The sequence below is a fragment of the Phragmites australis genome, chromosome 9 (genome assembly GCF_958298935.1).
Source record: "Phragmites australis chromosome 9, lpPhrAust1.1, whole genome shotgun sequence".
NCBI lineage: Eukaryota > Viridiplantae > Streptophyta > Magnoliopsida > Poales > Poaceae > Phragmites > Phragmites australis.
The window spans coordinates 11,013,965-11,029,198 of NC_084929.1; the positions used below are offsets into that span (position 1 = coordinate 11,013,965).

General features: G+C 46.2%; 2 protein-coding genes across 2 annotated transcripts; both read right to left on the bottom strand.

The window, feature by feature from the left end:
• Positions 1–5,205: 5,205 nt before the first annotated feature.
• Positions 5,206–6,921, bottom strand: LOC133927989 (uncharacterized). Its single transcript, XM_062374299.1, has 2 exons — positions 6,308–6,921; positions 5,206–6,241 (listed from the first exon to the last, which is right to left on the bottom strand). The coding sequence occupies exons 1-2, from the start codon at positions 6,565–6,567 to the stop codon at positions 5,206–5,208; spliced, it is 1,296 nt and encodes a 431-aa protein (XP_062230283.1). The 5' UTR covers positions 6,568–6,921.
• Positions 6,922–7,670: 749 nt separating this feature from the next.
• LOC133928633 (ABC transporter G family member 12-like) lies at positions 7,671–14,716 on the bottom strand. The gene is made up of 8 exons (XM_062375051.1): positions 13,999–14,716; positions 13,642–13,721; positions 9,844–10,308; positions 9,558–9,683; positions 9,340–9,465; positions 8,643–9,200; positions 8,457–8,564; positions 7,671–8,348 (listed from the first exon to the last, which is right to left on the bottom strand). The coding sequence occupies exons 1-8, from the start codon at positions 14,252–14,254 to the stop codon at positions 7,983–7,985; spliced, it is 2,085 nt and encodes a 694-aa protein (XP_062231035.1). The 5' UTR covers positions 14,255–14,716; the 3' UTR covers positions 7,671–7,982.
• Between the last annotated feature and the right edge of the window lie 518 nt (positions 14,717–15,234).

A 15,234-nucleotide genomic window follows, 5' to 3' on the forward strand; every position in this document is an offset into this window, starting at 1 on the left:
CTCTGTCTTTGCCTCCATTCCCATTTACTACATGACCAATGTCCTCTTCTCCAAAGCTTTCATGGCCAAGATCACTGCCATTGTGAGGCGTTTTTGGTGGTCTGGTGTGCAAGAAGGAGAGTCCACCAACCCTATTCCTTACAGAGCCTGGGATGATCTTTGCCAACCAAAAAACAGGGGAGGCCTAGGTATTAGAAACCTTGAGCATGTCAACCGTAGCCTCATCATTAGATCTGCCTGGATGATTGCTTACAACCAAGATCCTCATCTCTCTTCGGTCATCAAAGCTAAATACTTTCCCTTTAACTCTTTCTGGACTGCGCCTTCTCATGGGGCATTATCAGTCTTCTGGTCTTCCATTATGCAGGTCAAAAATGAGCTCACTTTAAATTGCTTCTACCAGATTTTGCAAGGTAACTCCAATATTTGGTCTCAGCCTTGGTGTCCTATATGGAATAACATGCATGCATACTTAATCTTAAGCACTCAGGGTGAGCAAATACCAAACATTGTCTCTGACTTGTGGCTTCCAAATTCTAAAAGGTGGGATGAGGAAAAAATTACTCACTTCTTTGGGCAACAAGCTGCAGAATCTATTTTGCAGGTTCCAGTTTCTCAACATGAAGGGGAGGACATACTATGCTGGAAACCAGTGGCATCGGGTATTTGCACAGCCAAGGAAGCTTATAGGCACCTTGCAGGTCAACATTTTCAGCCCATTCCACAACAAGGTGAGAGATCCCTACCAATTCCTATACTAACATTGCTGAATCAGATCTGGAAAGATGGATTAATGCAGCCAAGAATCAAAACTTTTGCCTGGAGATTATTGAGGCAAGCCATAGCCACAGGTGAGAGAGCTGGAAGATATTCCTCTCACATAGATGAAAATTGCAAAAGGTGTGGCATTCGAGAAAATGATCATCACTTGTTTTTCACTTGTGATTTTGCAAGAGCTGTTTGGTTCTCAGCTGACCCCCCTTTAAGATCTGATGTTTTACCAGAAGATGATACTGGGATTCATTCTCCTATCATTTTTTTGTTTCAAACTGGTGTTCATAAAGTTCACATCCATAAAGTTTTTACAACTCTGTGGTTCATTTGGAAAGCTAGAAATGATCAGACCGTCTCCAACCGAGTCGGTATCGGGTCGGCATTTCTACTGCTGCGGCTGGCGGGCGCCCGGACGCGGCTCCAACGGAGTCGGTATCGCGTTCCACAGGGTTGTGGGGTGCGACGCGTTCGGCAAAACCCGATGGCGCTGGAGGCGGCATTCGGGCGAGCGGATAGGATAGCCACCAGCTCCCGAGATGCGGCGAAAGGGGATCTGGCGAGGCGCCGCGGCGGTGAGGACGGCGGGGGCGGACTCGGGCGGAAGCGCGGAAGGTCGGGGCCCTCGGCGGCGGTCCCTGCGGAGGAGGAGAGGAGGGGAGCAGATCCGGCGGAGGCACTTCCATCGTCCCCGCCGTCCGCCAGCTCGGCTACAGCACCAAGGAAGACCTCCAGTGCAGCAACGTAAGTCCTCTCGCGCTACTGGAGACCATGCGGTGGCCGCTGGTGGGGGGGGGGGACCGAGGTAGGTGCATCGGCGTTAGGGATTGGGTGTCCACGGCGCTAGGGATTGGCCTAAGGGATTTGTTCACTTTGCATTAGGGATTTGCGATTTGTTCACTTTGCATTAGGGATTTGCGATTTGTTCACTTTGCATTAGGGATTGGGTTGTCCACGGCGCCTCGGTTCGGTTGTGGCTGTGGCAAGCGCGTAGACGCAGAGCATGTAGCTTCGACGGCGATTCACGGTGGCCACAGGTAGTTCAGACCGTGCTTGGTTGATCTGGTTAATCTGGAAAGCTTTGGTCTAGCACATGAACTGGAATAGTTGCTCACACAGTGAAGGCTTTGGTTGATCTGGAAAGCAGACAGTGAAGGCTTTGGTGATGATAATGTAGTTGAATTGATATTTGCTCCCTCTGCATTCATGTGCTAGACCTGCTTTGGTGATGATAATGTAGTTAAGCAATGTAGTTGAATTGATATTTGGTCCCTCTGCATTCATGTGCTAGACCTGAAGATTTGTAAAACTGTGGTAGACTTGCATTTGAGCTGTGTAGTTGATAAGCAATGTAGTTGAGCTGTGGATCTGAGCTGTGTAGTTGATAAGCAATGTAGTTGAATTGGTATTTGCTCCCTTTGCATTCATGTGCTAGACCTGCTTTGGTGATGATAATGTAGTTAAGCAATGTAGTTGAATTGATATTTGGTCCCTCTGCATTCATGTGGTAGACCTGAAGATTTGTAAAATGGTGGTACACTTGCATTTGAGCTGTGTAGTTGATAAGCAATGTAGTTGAGCTGCTTTGGTCTGTGTATTAAGTAAAAGTGTTGCTTTGGTCTGTGTATTAGTAAAAGTGTTGCTTTGATTGAGCTATGTGTAGTATGCACTAATCTTTCCCTTGCCCCTAAAAATGTGCAAACTATGTTTGGTTTATATACACATAGCTAATATTGTGCAAACTATGTTTGGTAATCTGTGCAAAATGTTTCCCCGGCTGAAACCTAATTGTTTCTTTTTGAAACCTGAGATGAAATAAAGGGCTCTCCTGGCCTAGCTGGTGTGGCTAGTGTGGCTTTGCTTGAGCTATATGCACTGATCTTTCTTATGTAGACACTGTATTTCATATATGGACACACTGTATATAATTGAGGATACACACTGCCTTTGGTATATATACACATAGCTATTCCTACCTGTTGGCCACAGTAGTGATATCCAGTTGCAAATACCATGCTGACCTGTTGATTTCGTCCATATGATGTGTTTGTGTCAGGCATATTCAATAACGCAATGAACCAGAATGCTTCATTCATTTTAGATAGTAAATAATGGTCCAAACCTAGTGTCATGTACCAGAATTAATGGTCCTTATTGGTTAATTTTGCCTGCTGCAGGACACAGAATGCCATGTGTTTGTGTCATCTTTACTTTTCTGCTTAATTACTGCAAGTGTCAGCATAGTGTTCCTACTGTACTGTGACTGTATGGAGAGGAACATTAGGTACATGTACAGACTTCATGCATGATTGGTAGGTAACAGATTCTCAGTTGAGCCATCGGTGTCATTGGTTGTAGATGGACGCCGCTTCGCTCGCCGCCCTTGTCTCCAAAATGCAGGACCACGTCGAACAAATGGCGGTAGAACTGAAGAAAGTCGTGAAAGACAACTTGACTACGGAGGGCACCCCCGCCGATGTGGACCTGAACCGAGCTCTCCTTCAGGTCGAGAACATTACCGGGGAACTGGAGATGCTTGTGTTCCGAGTGGAAGATGCGCTGCAGACTGGTGATGGCCGCAAGGAAGTGTCGGAGGCCACCACTTTGCTCGAGGATGGGTCCGGTTCACAGGATGTCAACTGCAACGACATTGTTCCAGTGGATTGGAGCGGCGATGAGCTGTTGTGTGGAGATTCCGCGGACTCTATGTCAATAGAATCCGATAGGTCGTGGCGTATGCAGTGAGTTGCTCTATGTAGTCGGGTTTAATGCAGTGGTAATAAACGTAGTGTTGTGTTGTACTGATATAACGAAACCATATGTTCCTTACTGTCTTTGTGTATTGTCTTTGTCGAATAAACTGCATGGTTCATGTATTTCATAGCCTTTGTCCCATATTTCATGTGCTGTACTGATATAACGAAAACATATGTTCCTTACTGTCTTTGTGTCTTGTCTTTGTCGAATAAAGTGCATGGTTCATGTATATTCATAGCCTTTGTCCCATATTTCAGGAGCAGTATGGAGTATGCCCCTTTTCTTCGGGGTGATGAGGATGACATTCCGTGGGACGATGTTGTGCCGCCCACTGAGGATGACTTCATCGGGACGCAGCTTCCTACGTCCGAAGAACAAAACGAGTTGCCAGCGGCATGTGGTCGTGGAAGCAGTTACACTATCCAGGAGGAGTTCCCTACCACTCGGAACAAGAAGTCTCTTCAGGGTAGGTGGACATTCGTCAACGGCATGGTGCAGCGATTCTGCGGGCACTATGCTAAAGCCCTTCGTACTAGGAGGAGTGGGATGACGGAGGCCGACACGGTATGCATCATTAAATGCGAATGTATAGTTTCCATTCAATATATGTACTGTGCCATTTAATATGTTGTGGGCAAATTTCAGATTGCAGCTGCATGTCAGATGTTCCAGGCAGCGGAGAAAAGGGAGTTCACACTGATGCCATGCTGGGCCGAGTTACGCCACCATCCTAAATGGCAATCAGAGTCTTCTCGCAAGAAGCAGAGGACTGCGCCATCAACACAGGAGGGAGAGACCTCCCCCGGCTGCATCGATGGTGACGGTGCGACGCCGACGCATACCAGCGGGAGCAGCCGGCAGAAGCGGCCAGCAGGCCGAAACAAGGCAAGGGACCTCGCTCGCGGTTCGGCTTCATCAACATCGGTCACAAAACCAGTGCTTGAGATGTTCGACAGGCAACTTGCGGTAAAAGAGAAAGTTGAGAAGGAACACGCCGATCGCTTTGCAGAGCTGTTGAGGATTGAGGAGCACAGGTTGCGCCTGGAGGAGGAGCGTGTCCAGCTGGAAAAGGTCAAGGAGGAGAGGCAAAAAATCAGGGAGGAGAGGGAGATCATGAGCATGGACATTTCGCAAATGGACGAGGACCAGCAGGCATATTACAAGAGCCTTCGCCGAAGCATCATCGCAGCTCGCCGAGCTGAATCTGCCCCCTGAGTTTTGGTGCTTTACTTTTCATGCAAGTAGACTTTTCCTTTACTGCCTGGGACTTGTTAAGCAAACATGATTTTCAGTTTTGTCTGTTCAGTACTATGTAGTACCTACAATTTGTATTAACTGCCTGTTTTAGCATATTTTGGACCGAACTATTACATTGTGGCCGATTGTATCCGATGTTTGTTCAGTACTATGAAGTTTGGTGATCATTTCCTATGCGCTGTCAGAATCTAAGAGGATCGGCCAATATTGATCTGTTGAGCAACGTGCATGAGTGCGATACGAGATTACATTTTTTTGAACACGATGTAATGCGATACGAGATTACATTTTTTTGAACACGATGTAATGCGATACGATATTACATTTTTTTGAACACGATGTAATGCGATACGAGATTACATTTATTTGAACACGATGAAACACGATACGATAATACATTTATTTAAGGTGGCATGAGGTCTATTGTCCTCCTGCGACCTGCCACAGGTGCTCCACAATGTCGTCACGGAGTTGATGATGCGTTGGTCGACTTCTAATTTGCCCGTACCTTTCCATAAATGCTTCAAGCGGGGGGGTTGGTTCGTGAGACGACACCGCGTCCTCGCCCGAACCCTCGTAGACGTAGTCGACAGCACCTTCCGTTCTCTCATCCTCGATTATCATGTTATGCATGATGATACACGCGGTCATTACGTCGCTGAGGATTTCTTGATCCCACAACCTCGCCGCGCCACGGACAATGGGAAACCTGGACTGCAACACTCCAAATGCCCGCTCAACATCCTTTCGTGCAGCCGCCTGCTGCACCACGAAGTGTTGATGCTTCGGGCCTACTGGAGATGGTATGGGTTTCACAAATGTCGCCCACTCTGGGTAGATCCCGTCTGCAAGATAGTACCCCATTGTATAATGGTGGCCATTAATAGTGTATTGTACCTTCGGTGCTACTCCCCCAGCAAGGTTGTCAAGGAGATGAGACCGGTGCAGCACATTGATGTCGTTCAATGAACCTGGCATCCCGAAGAAGGCATGCCAAATCCATAGGTCCTGCGATGCCACAGCCTCTAGAATGATAGTCGGTGCATTGACATGGCCCCTGAACGAACCGGACCACGCCGTGGGACAGTTCTTCCACCTCCAGTGCATGCAATCGATGCTTCCAAGCATCCCGGGGAAACCTCGACGCTGGTTCATATCCAGCAATCGAGCAGTGTCCTCCTCAGTCGGCGCCCGGAGGTACTCGTCACCGAACACCTCGACAATGGCCTGCACGAAACGCCGCATGCTCTCGATGATGGTGCTCTCCCCTAGCCGGAGGCACTCGTCGAGAGAATCTGCAGGAGCATCGTAAGCTAACATACGGAAAGCGGCAGTTACTTTTTGCAAGGGTGACAGCCCAAGCTCTCCGGCAGCGTTCCTCCTTTGCTTGAACCACGGGTCATGTTCCTCCACCTCCCTCACAATCTTGCAGTACAAATCGCGATTCATCCGGAACCTGCACGGCGATGGATCAGAACTAGTTCATATCTCGTCCGTTCGTAAAAAAATAGAATAGTGTTACCTGCGCCGAAAGATGTAGTCGGGGTACACTGCGGACTCAGCAAAGTAGTCGTTGTACAATCGATTGTGTCCCTCCTGACGATTCCTACGGATGTGCCGGTGCCCGGGGACGGAGCCTCCCCACGGCCCTCTGCGCGAAGCTTCGACGTCAGCATGCCATGCGGCAAGCGTCGCTAGGACCAACTCATCTTCCTCATCGGACTCCTCGGTGGAGAAGCATAACTCTCTCATGTACTGCTTCCATGCAGCACGAGGCTCCATTTCGTGGCTTGCAAATGAGAGCCCCTCTTGCACCTATATATAGTGCCCGGCCGAACCTTCCAAGAGAAGCCACTTGTGCTCCTTCCCTTGCAAGCCACTTTCTCGGAGCCTTCGCCCGCAAGCTTCCGTCAGCCTTCCTCCACACGATTCCTTCTACTGCAAGACCCTAATATTTATGTTGCAACAAACCAGTGCAACGGGATGCTCAGTATATGTCATCAGGATGCTCAGTACACACCAAAATAGGAAAGAGAAGATAGAGGATGAAATAAAGGAGATTCTGTTGGAGATGAAGGGAATGAGGGATGCTGCAATAGTGATAGGGGATGCTGTAATAGTATTTTAGAGGATGAAGTTTTAAGGATTCTGTTGGAGATGGCCTCATAGGTTCAATTCGAAAGTTTGGACAGTTCAGCAGGTTCACCATTTAACCAATGCCACCGTCCAAGCTTTTAACCCTTTTGCAGGTACACAGCACAATAATCAATGCATACAGGAGCAAGAGAACAGCACTGCACTCATTAAGCATTCCCATGGTGTACAAGACCATATAGAAGCACAGGTTATAGTACAACGTGTTCAGATTGGAGGAGCAGCCAATGCACATCAAGATGATATCTCCAGATCAGTGCAACACATACAGGAGGGGGAACAAGGTCCACAACAACTTCAAAGGCAACTAAATATTTCAGGTATGCAAAGTAATTTGAGGTCTTTACTCCCAGGTCCAAGGTGCTACACTGATGCCACCATCCTCCCAGATACGCAAATAACTGAACCTCGAAAAGCAGGTCTGGGCCTTTTCATTCGCAACATAGCTCCAAATACATCTTTTGCAGGTATATTCATCACGGCACAGATCTTTCAAGCTCATGGACCTTTGATGGCCGAAGCACAAGCTGTCAGTCTTGCAGCAAAAGTGGTGAAGTCTCTAGGCCTCAACCAAGTGACTTATATTTCAGATAATCAAACTTTGGTGACAGCCCTGCACAAAGGCGATATCATTACAACGCCGGTTCACTGGAACTTGCGACCAATTCTTGCTGAGTTCTTTAACAACAATAGAGAAATACTATTCGAAGCTAGAAAGATTCGAAGAGAAGTTAACAAGATGGCTCACAGCCTGGCCTAAAAAGCTTGGAATCAACCTGACAGGACATCCAATTCTTTCATGTGTAACAATCTCTTTCATGATCAACAATGTCCAGTACTCGAGGCATTGCAATCTTCTTCCTGGGGTGACTTTCACCTTTGTAGAATTACTTGTGTTTAAATGAAGTTCCGCTTTTTATAAATTAAAAAAAAAAACAACTAAGCAAACGAACGAACATATATGTAAGCACATTCACAAGTAGTTGTGATATCAACTGCTACCATAAGGCTACCAGCTGCACTCTCTGCTCTTGATCATCTTCTCAGTACGACATGGGGGAGTTGAGGCCCTCTTGGATGGCCATGGGGTGCGGCGGGTTGTGCCGCTTGGACAGCGACGTCATGGCGAGCGTCTTCCTGAACGACGCTCGCCGCTCGAGGCGCTTAACGGTGAAGTGCGTGTAGACGACACGGATGTAGGGGGAGGTGGCCTCCTTGACCTTGAGGACGATGAAGAAGGTGAGGCGGTAGGCAAAGAGGAGGACGAATATCATGGCGAGGTCCAGCCACTTGGAGTGGTTCAGGCTCAGCCCCATCATCTTGGTGATGATGTACTCGCCGGTCAGCTTGGGTTGACCCGGCATCATCGGCTCAAACTCTAGCCCGATCAGGTCGTTCTTGTACGCGCCCTGCGGATGACAGCAACAATAAAAAGTAGTTGGTATCAGAGTTTCGGGTTTGTATTTCTTGATTCATCTAGTGTGAACGCGCGTACACTAAAATTATAAGTCTCATACCTTCAAACCCCATGAGCCATAGACAATGTAGGATACCGGGTACCGCCAGAAAATCTTTGGAAGTTCAGGAAGCAGCCGGAAGAATCCAGACGTCAACATCATGATCCCCTGCGAAATCATGCAACAAGGTTCAGCATAAGCAACAAGTACGCATGAAGAACAAGGCAAATAATTAAAGATGCTTACAATGACGCCGGCGCCAAGGATGAGTCCCATGAGGAAGTTTGGCACGAGGGCAGAGATGATCATCATGAGGCTCTCGATGACGGAGACGCCGCCGTAGAGGTTGAGCGCGAAGAAGGCGAAGTAGCTAAACCCCGGCCGGAACTTAACCATCCAGTAGGTGATAGAGGAGCTAGCCCACGACACGGCGAGCAGGAACGGCATGGAAGAGAGGAAGTTGGAGATGACGTATGCGGCGACGCCGTAGTGGCCATTCTGGCGCTCGAGGGTGAAGACCTTCATCTCCTCGATGAAGGACGGGAAGCCGCCGATGGACATGAAGGTCATGAAGCCCGAGACGAAGCCACCGCACGAGGCGCGCGCCTGGATGGCCGTGTAGCTCGTGCCCACGTCGTAGTAGATGGTGCCCAGGCAGACGGCCATGAGGATGTAGATGATGATGCGCAGCCAGTAGTAACCGAAGTCGCGGGACATGTTGGTGAAGGACCTTCTCGTCAGCGTGCGCAGCTGCTTGAACCAGCTCGCCTGGCTGCCGCGGACCACCTCCTCCATCACACCCTCCTGCAATAATGCAATATAATCCACAGAAAATTAAAAATCCAAAACATCCAATTCTTGGAAATAATACAAATTAATACCATGCATGCATGTACAATTCAATTATGTCATGCAACTGAGGCACGGCGAAAGAGATGCTTACAATTTTGGTTATTTCGCGTATCGTGTTCCTAACCATCATGGCGTACTCCGAGATCCGGTACTTGTCCACAAGCCGTTCTCTGATCTCCGACGTGGAGTACTTCAACAGGGGATCAAGCTCCGCCTCCTTCATACAGAGTTTGATCGAAATTCTATCAGAAACCATATGTACCCTCCGAAAAGGCGCAAATCATATTAAATTTCACCACGTGAACGTACTGCTCGCAGCTTCATAGACCCCTTCATGGTGGCGGCAACGTCGTCAAAGTCGGAGTTGACGCACCGGAGGAAGTGGTCGGACGGGTTCCTCCGGCTGGGGCAGGGGAAACCGGTTTCCGCGAAGAACTGCGGGCACGAATAAAAGAGCAACACAATTGCATAAGTGAGACGATCGACATGAATTTGGAGTGATCAATTATGAATGTAGCAAGCAACGTATTGAGAAGATTGCAACTGCGTTTTTTCTCCTCGAAAAGAAAAACTGAGAAAATTAAGATGTACGTACCTGTGTTGCTAGCTTTGCGTCTCCAAAGTAGACGCACTCCCCGCTGGAGAGGAGGCAGAGGTCGTCGAAGAGCGCGAAGACCTCGCTGCTGGGCTGGTGCACGGAGGAGACGATGGTGCGCCCGCCGTCAACGGCGAGCTGGCGGAGCGTTTGGACGACGGAGAAGGCGGCGGCGCTGTCGAGGCCGCTGGTGGGCTCGTCCAGGAAGAGGAGGCGCGGGTGGGTGAGGATCTCCAGCGCGATGCTCAGCCGTTTCTTCTCGCCGCCGCTGATGCCGCGGAGGTGCCAGTTGCCGACGTTGCGGTCCGCGCACTCCCGGAGGCCCATCTCGTCCAGCGTGTCGTCCACCACGCGCCGCACCTCCGACTTGCGCATGCTCGACGGCAGCCGCAGCAGCGCCGAGTAGGTCACCGTCTCGCGCACCGTCAGCGTGCTCAGCAGCACGTTCTCTTGGGTCACGTACGCCTGTTGTGTCGCGTCCACACAGATGTTGACACATCAGATAGGAATGACTTCTCCATAAACTGACCAAAATAGAGTCACACTTGTTCTTTTTTGGGAATTAGAAGGTATGTGCTAATAGCGTGGCCTGCTTCGCCGTGATACTTTGTCACGATAACTTTTAATTAAAATTTAATCTCTTTAGCTTTTTTTATGAGGTTAATATCATTTAATTATAAAATGTATAAAATTAGAAGAAGAGATAAAAATTATGTTAATAGGAGAGAAAATTATTTATACTCTAAACTTGTACCCGAATTGTATATATTGGTTTGATTTGTATACATTTTGATCAACAGTCCTAATTGGTGCATTAGGTGCAAGCATCCAAACAAAAATCAGAATAGATTTGTCTTATCTCTGTGTTATGCCTTGCCTAATGTGATGATCTTAAATTACACAGTGCTCCTTAATATATTATTTTAGTAAAAATATTTAAATTTTTGAATTATTTTTTATTATGAATTTTAGCTATTGATTAATTGTATTTTACATAGACTCTTTACTTAGATATTTAATTTTTATAATAATTTGATTTTTTTTCTAAGACCATATTTGATATGAATCCTTTTTTTTATTCCAACCCCAATTTCAATTACTATTTATTTTATTTTATTTGGACTCTTTATTTAGATGTTTTGCTTCCCAAACCGTATAAAAATCGAACTGCTAATTTTTCATATTTTTTAATTCCGAATTTACCTATTTATTAATCATATTTGATAGACTCTTTGCTTAACCTAGATGGCTAGATGTTCATAACAATAAGTGATCGCGTGGTAATTTTGTGGTATTGAGAGTGAACGTGATTATTCCTTTTTCCTCTCAAATATTAAGGTAATAGATTTTCTTGTCTCTAAAGATAATAGTTTAACACTGTACATAAGTATAGCTCTAACTTAAATCGGCTATGCTCACTCAAAAGTCATTTGTTGTCTAGGTAGAAATAGTATATGAACACGTGAGTGCTTTCCGTGTTAGGGCGCATACACATGGATGTGTGTGGGCATGCGTATGGTATGTGTGCGTGAGTGCGTCCGACTTGTGCGGGAAAGAAACAAATCATTTATGGGGGATCTAAGAACAGGCCAAGTAAATTTGCAAGGGCAAAAAGAAGGTGGATATATATTGGATAGTATCAGACAACTTACCTTAATACTCTAATGTAAAATTTTCATTACATATATAAATGAGCCAATTTGTTTGTAGTAGCTTTGAAATCTTTTTTTTTTTTATGAATGAGCAGGGCCATGCCTTTTCATATCAGACATTTACCTGAAGACTCTAATCTAAAATTTTCATTACATATACAATCTGCTTGTAGTAGATTTGTAATCTGCTTGTTGTGTGAAAGCACTTTTGTGCTTTTCAAAAGAAGGTACGTACATCCTGCCAGTTATGACTATTAAGGATTTATGCAAATTATCACAAGCTTTGGCCACTCTGGATGCAAGCAATATCTTAGTCTTCCATATCATTTATATATTAGTGTAAATATAAACTCTCATAATACTTAGTGTTTATTAGTGGGACCGATCAATAAATATAGATATTACTTGTAGAAACTATATTCATCCTAATACATTGTTTTACCTATGTCTTACCTCTTGGATTGCGTGCTTAAGGTCCAATACATTTCTTAGCTATTTCTTCATGCTGGATTCTGTAGAAAATATTAACTTCTTCTTTCTCTTCTTTTAGTCACTTGCCATAGTATTTTTTATCATACGAACTATTTAATGTCTAAAACATTAACACTGAGAGTGGCCTTAGCACAACTGAATTGTAGTGGATTCTACTATTTTAGAGGACACCATGCAGCATAGTAGCAGAGCACGAAGGGCCTGTTGTGGGGATTGAGGTAAAAGGCTCAAGTCACCACTCTCTTTAAACTGAAAGCGTTTGCAGTTTTTATTTGTTCTGAAAAAAGAAATATTTCCTCATCTACCATAAAAAATGGAACACGGACAATTCAAAGTAGTTGCGCAAACGGCTGCCTATTAAATAGACTAGTCTATTCAGCAATTAAATATCTTCATTATGTAATATTAATTGGTGGCGATAATGTGCTCTTGAAAATTTGGATACCATAACGGTATTGACAAACTAGTGTGATGGCGTATTCATTCAAAGATCCGAAAGGGTTATCCAACTGCATGAGTAATGAATGCCATCCCCTAAATTGGTTGGGCATTTAATTCCTAGAGTCACTCTGGTAGTTCATTTTGAGATGGTGCAGGCTGGGAAGTAGTGGCTTGAAACTATCTAGGAACTAGGGATCTCTTGAAAGTTGAAAACAGAGGATTTTAAAATACGTTACTGTACTCAGGGGAATTGTGCTGAACTTTGCACACTCCAACTTCTGCTAAATTCAGAAGTTCAGAACGGGGGAGATTTTGTACAAACTGTATTGCTTCATCATGGCACCGGCAAACTACTTAGGAACAGGAAGACACGTCAAGGTCTTGATGCGTCCTAAATGGCTTGGTTTGGTACATGTCGCCCATCCAATCCAAATTACTTAAAAGGGAATCATAATTAAGAAACCATTCCGTGGCACGTGGAATGTTATGTCACTGGCATGCAACCACAACCGTCGGATCCCGAACTCGATCTTCAGATCGCTGCTACGTATGTTTAGCAGGTCACCCACCTGCACGCTACAGCTATATATGCATCCTACTGGTAGCATAAACATCGTCCAGAGTATAATTGGATGGCTTCAGCTGTTAAAGGAGAAATTAAACTATAGATTGAAAAGATTTAGAACTACATAAAAGATATAGGAGAAGGGAACTGAAAATTAAATTGAATTCTCTTATTTGCTTGACTGATAAATTCCGGCTAGTGCCATGTATATATAGCCGACCAACCGATCTATAGAGTTCTAATTCAAATCCGACTCTAACTTATCTCGGATTTTTATTTGATTTAAACTATTAACTTATCTCTAACGACTAATCTATTAAGCTTATCTAATCATATGGTTACAGTACCGCTCTCAAAATAAGATCCGAGTCGGAATCTTTTCATCAGATATTTGTAAATAGCCTGATTAAATCCACATCAACCCTTACAAATGGATGGGGTACGCTTAATTAACATGTCTAAATTTTGGGCTCACTAACTCGACGACGTTGTCCAATATTCAAGTTGAGTCGATCTATCAAGCAGCTAAATTGGAAGAAGAAAAAAAAGATGCACATAGGTATAGGGCATGGCAAGGTGAGAGTGCGAGGTTGGGTATGAAACGCATGATCGATTGATTTAGTTTGCATGGCTAGGTAGCTAGCTCACCACGACGCCATAGTCGAGCCGCCTCTTCTTGCCGTTGAGAAGCACCTTCCCGGTCAGCACCACGTTCCTCGCCAGCCTCCCTGCGCGCAGCTCACTCACACAGAATTAGCCCATGCATCTCAAACACATCCATCGCCTATTAAAATTCAATTTAAAAGCTTGCTATATTTTCAAGCGTAAAATGTTGAAAATAATTCTGTTGCTCGCTGAACTGCCTGGATGATTAGTCTTACATACAGCCTGATCCAAACAGCTCATGGAGGCTCTTAGGTACGGAGCTTTGTATTGAATTCTACGCGTAGGCACTATGCGCACACGACGCGAGGAAGAAGAAGAGCAGGGAGGGTCCGTCCGTACCGGAGAGTGAATCCAGGAGGGTGGACTTGCCGGAGCCGGATGGCCCCATGATGGCGACGACGCGGCCGGGCACGGCGTAGCCGTACAGACCCTGCACCAGGTTTTTGGTCGCTCGCCCGCCGCGGCCGGGCAGCACGGCCGTCAGGTTCTCCCACGTCAGGCTCGCCCCGCCGGACTCCGCGTACCGCGCCGCCGGCGACACTGACCCACGCCACGCCGCCATCCCGTTGCCATCTCCTCCGCCGCCGCCGTCCATCTCGCTCGCTCTCTCTCTTTCTCTCTCTCTCTAAGCTATGCTAGGTAGCTAGCTACCGCGGCTCCAAGAATCGTGGTCTGGCTCTCCTTGGAGTGGCCAGCGCAGCGGAGCGAGGCGGGCAGCTTGCTTAGCTACCCGCACGCATCCCCACTATTAATGGAGGTATCGACAGCGCTGGTTGGATTGGAATTCACGCATCTGCTGTTTTCCTCTCCCGTTTCTCTCTCTGTGTTGTGTGTGAGAGAGAGATGGTGTTGAGCAGACTCAGCTTCCGCGTTTCGATTCACAGTTGGGGAGGTAACTCTGCTCTAAGGTGTCAAACACACTCTCTCTCTCTAAGGAAGAGGAGGCAGTAGTGCTGGTAGTAGATCCCGCATTGATGGCGGTGGAGGTTGCGAAGCAGGTGGCCGGAGTAACTGCGCCCAATTAAGTCCGGTTGGTTACACTTAGGCCACACACAGTGGGGAGAATCCATCGATGCTTGAAGGCTCGTAACTCTGCTCTAAAGGCGGTGGAGTGGGTCGGGTTAAATGGGTTGGAATTAGGCACGGTTATTTTAGTTCTGTCTAAATAAGATATGGCACGGTGGTTAACGGGCTAGATGGTCACGGTGTGATGGTTTGGGCTATATTTGGGTTAGAGCTATAGTATGACGAGTCGATACGGTACGACTCGGTTAACTGTTTCTATTTTTATAATATTTTATATAATTTGTGTATATCTAATATCATATAAGATATGTGGTATAATACAAGTGTGTTTGACATTTAAGTAGAAGATTGTGTGTTCGATTTTAGGTGAAAGCAAATTTTTGTGATTTTTATAATTTTTCGCGGGCTAACGGGAAAAAAAAAATTATCGGACCTACCATATCGCGGGCCGATACGGCATGACCCGATCTTAAGTAGATCATGCTTGGGCTGAAATCGTGGCACGTGGATCGGCTCCGCACGATCCATTTAGCTAACGGGTTTAAACGG

Bases quoted from the DNA above. Each gene is read 5' to 3' on its own strand.
- LOC133927989 (XM_062374299.1), bottom strand. From the start codon at position 6,567: ATGGAGCCTCGTGCTGCATGGAAGCAGTACATGAGAGAGTTATGCTTC. The intron at 6,242-6,307 runs GTAACACTATTC...ATCGCCGTGCAG, and splicing joins GACTACATCTTTCGGCGCAG to GTTCCGGATGAATCGCGATT.
- LOC133928633 (XM_062375051.1), bottom strand. From the start codon at position 14,254: ATGGACGGCGGCGGCGGAGGAGATGGCAACGGGATGGCGGCGTGGCGT. The intron at 9,201-9,339 runs GTAAGCATCTCT...GCATTATTGCAG, and splicing joins TACGCGAAATAACCAAAATT to GAGGGTGTGATGGAGGAGGT. The intron at 8,349-8,456 runs GTATGAGACTTA...TGTCATCCGCAG, and splicing joins ATGGCTCATGGGGTTTGAAG to GGCGCGTACAAGAACGACCT.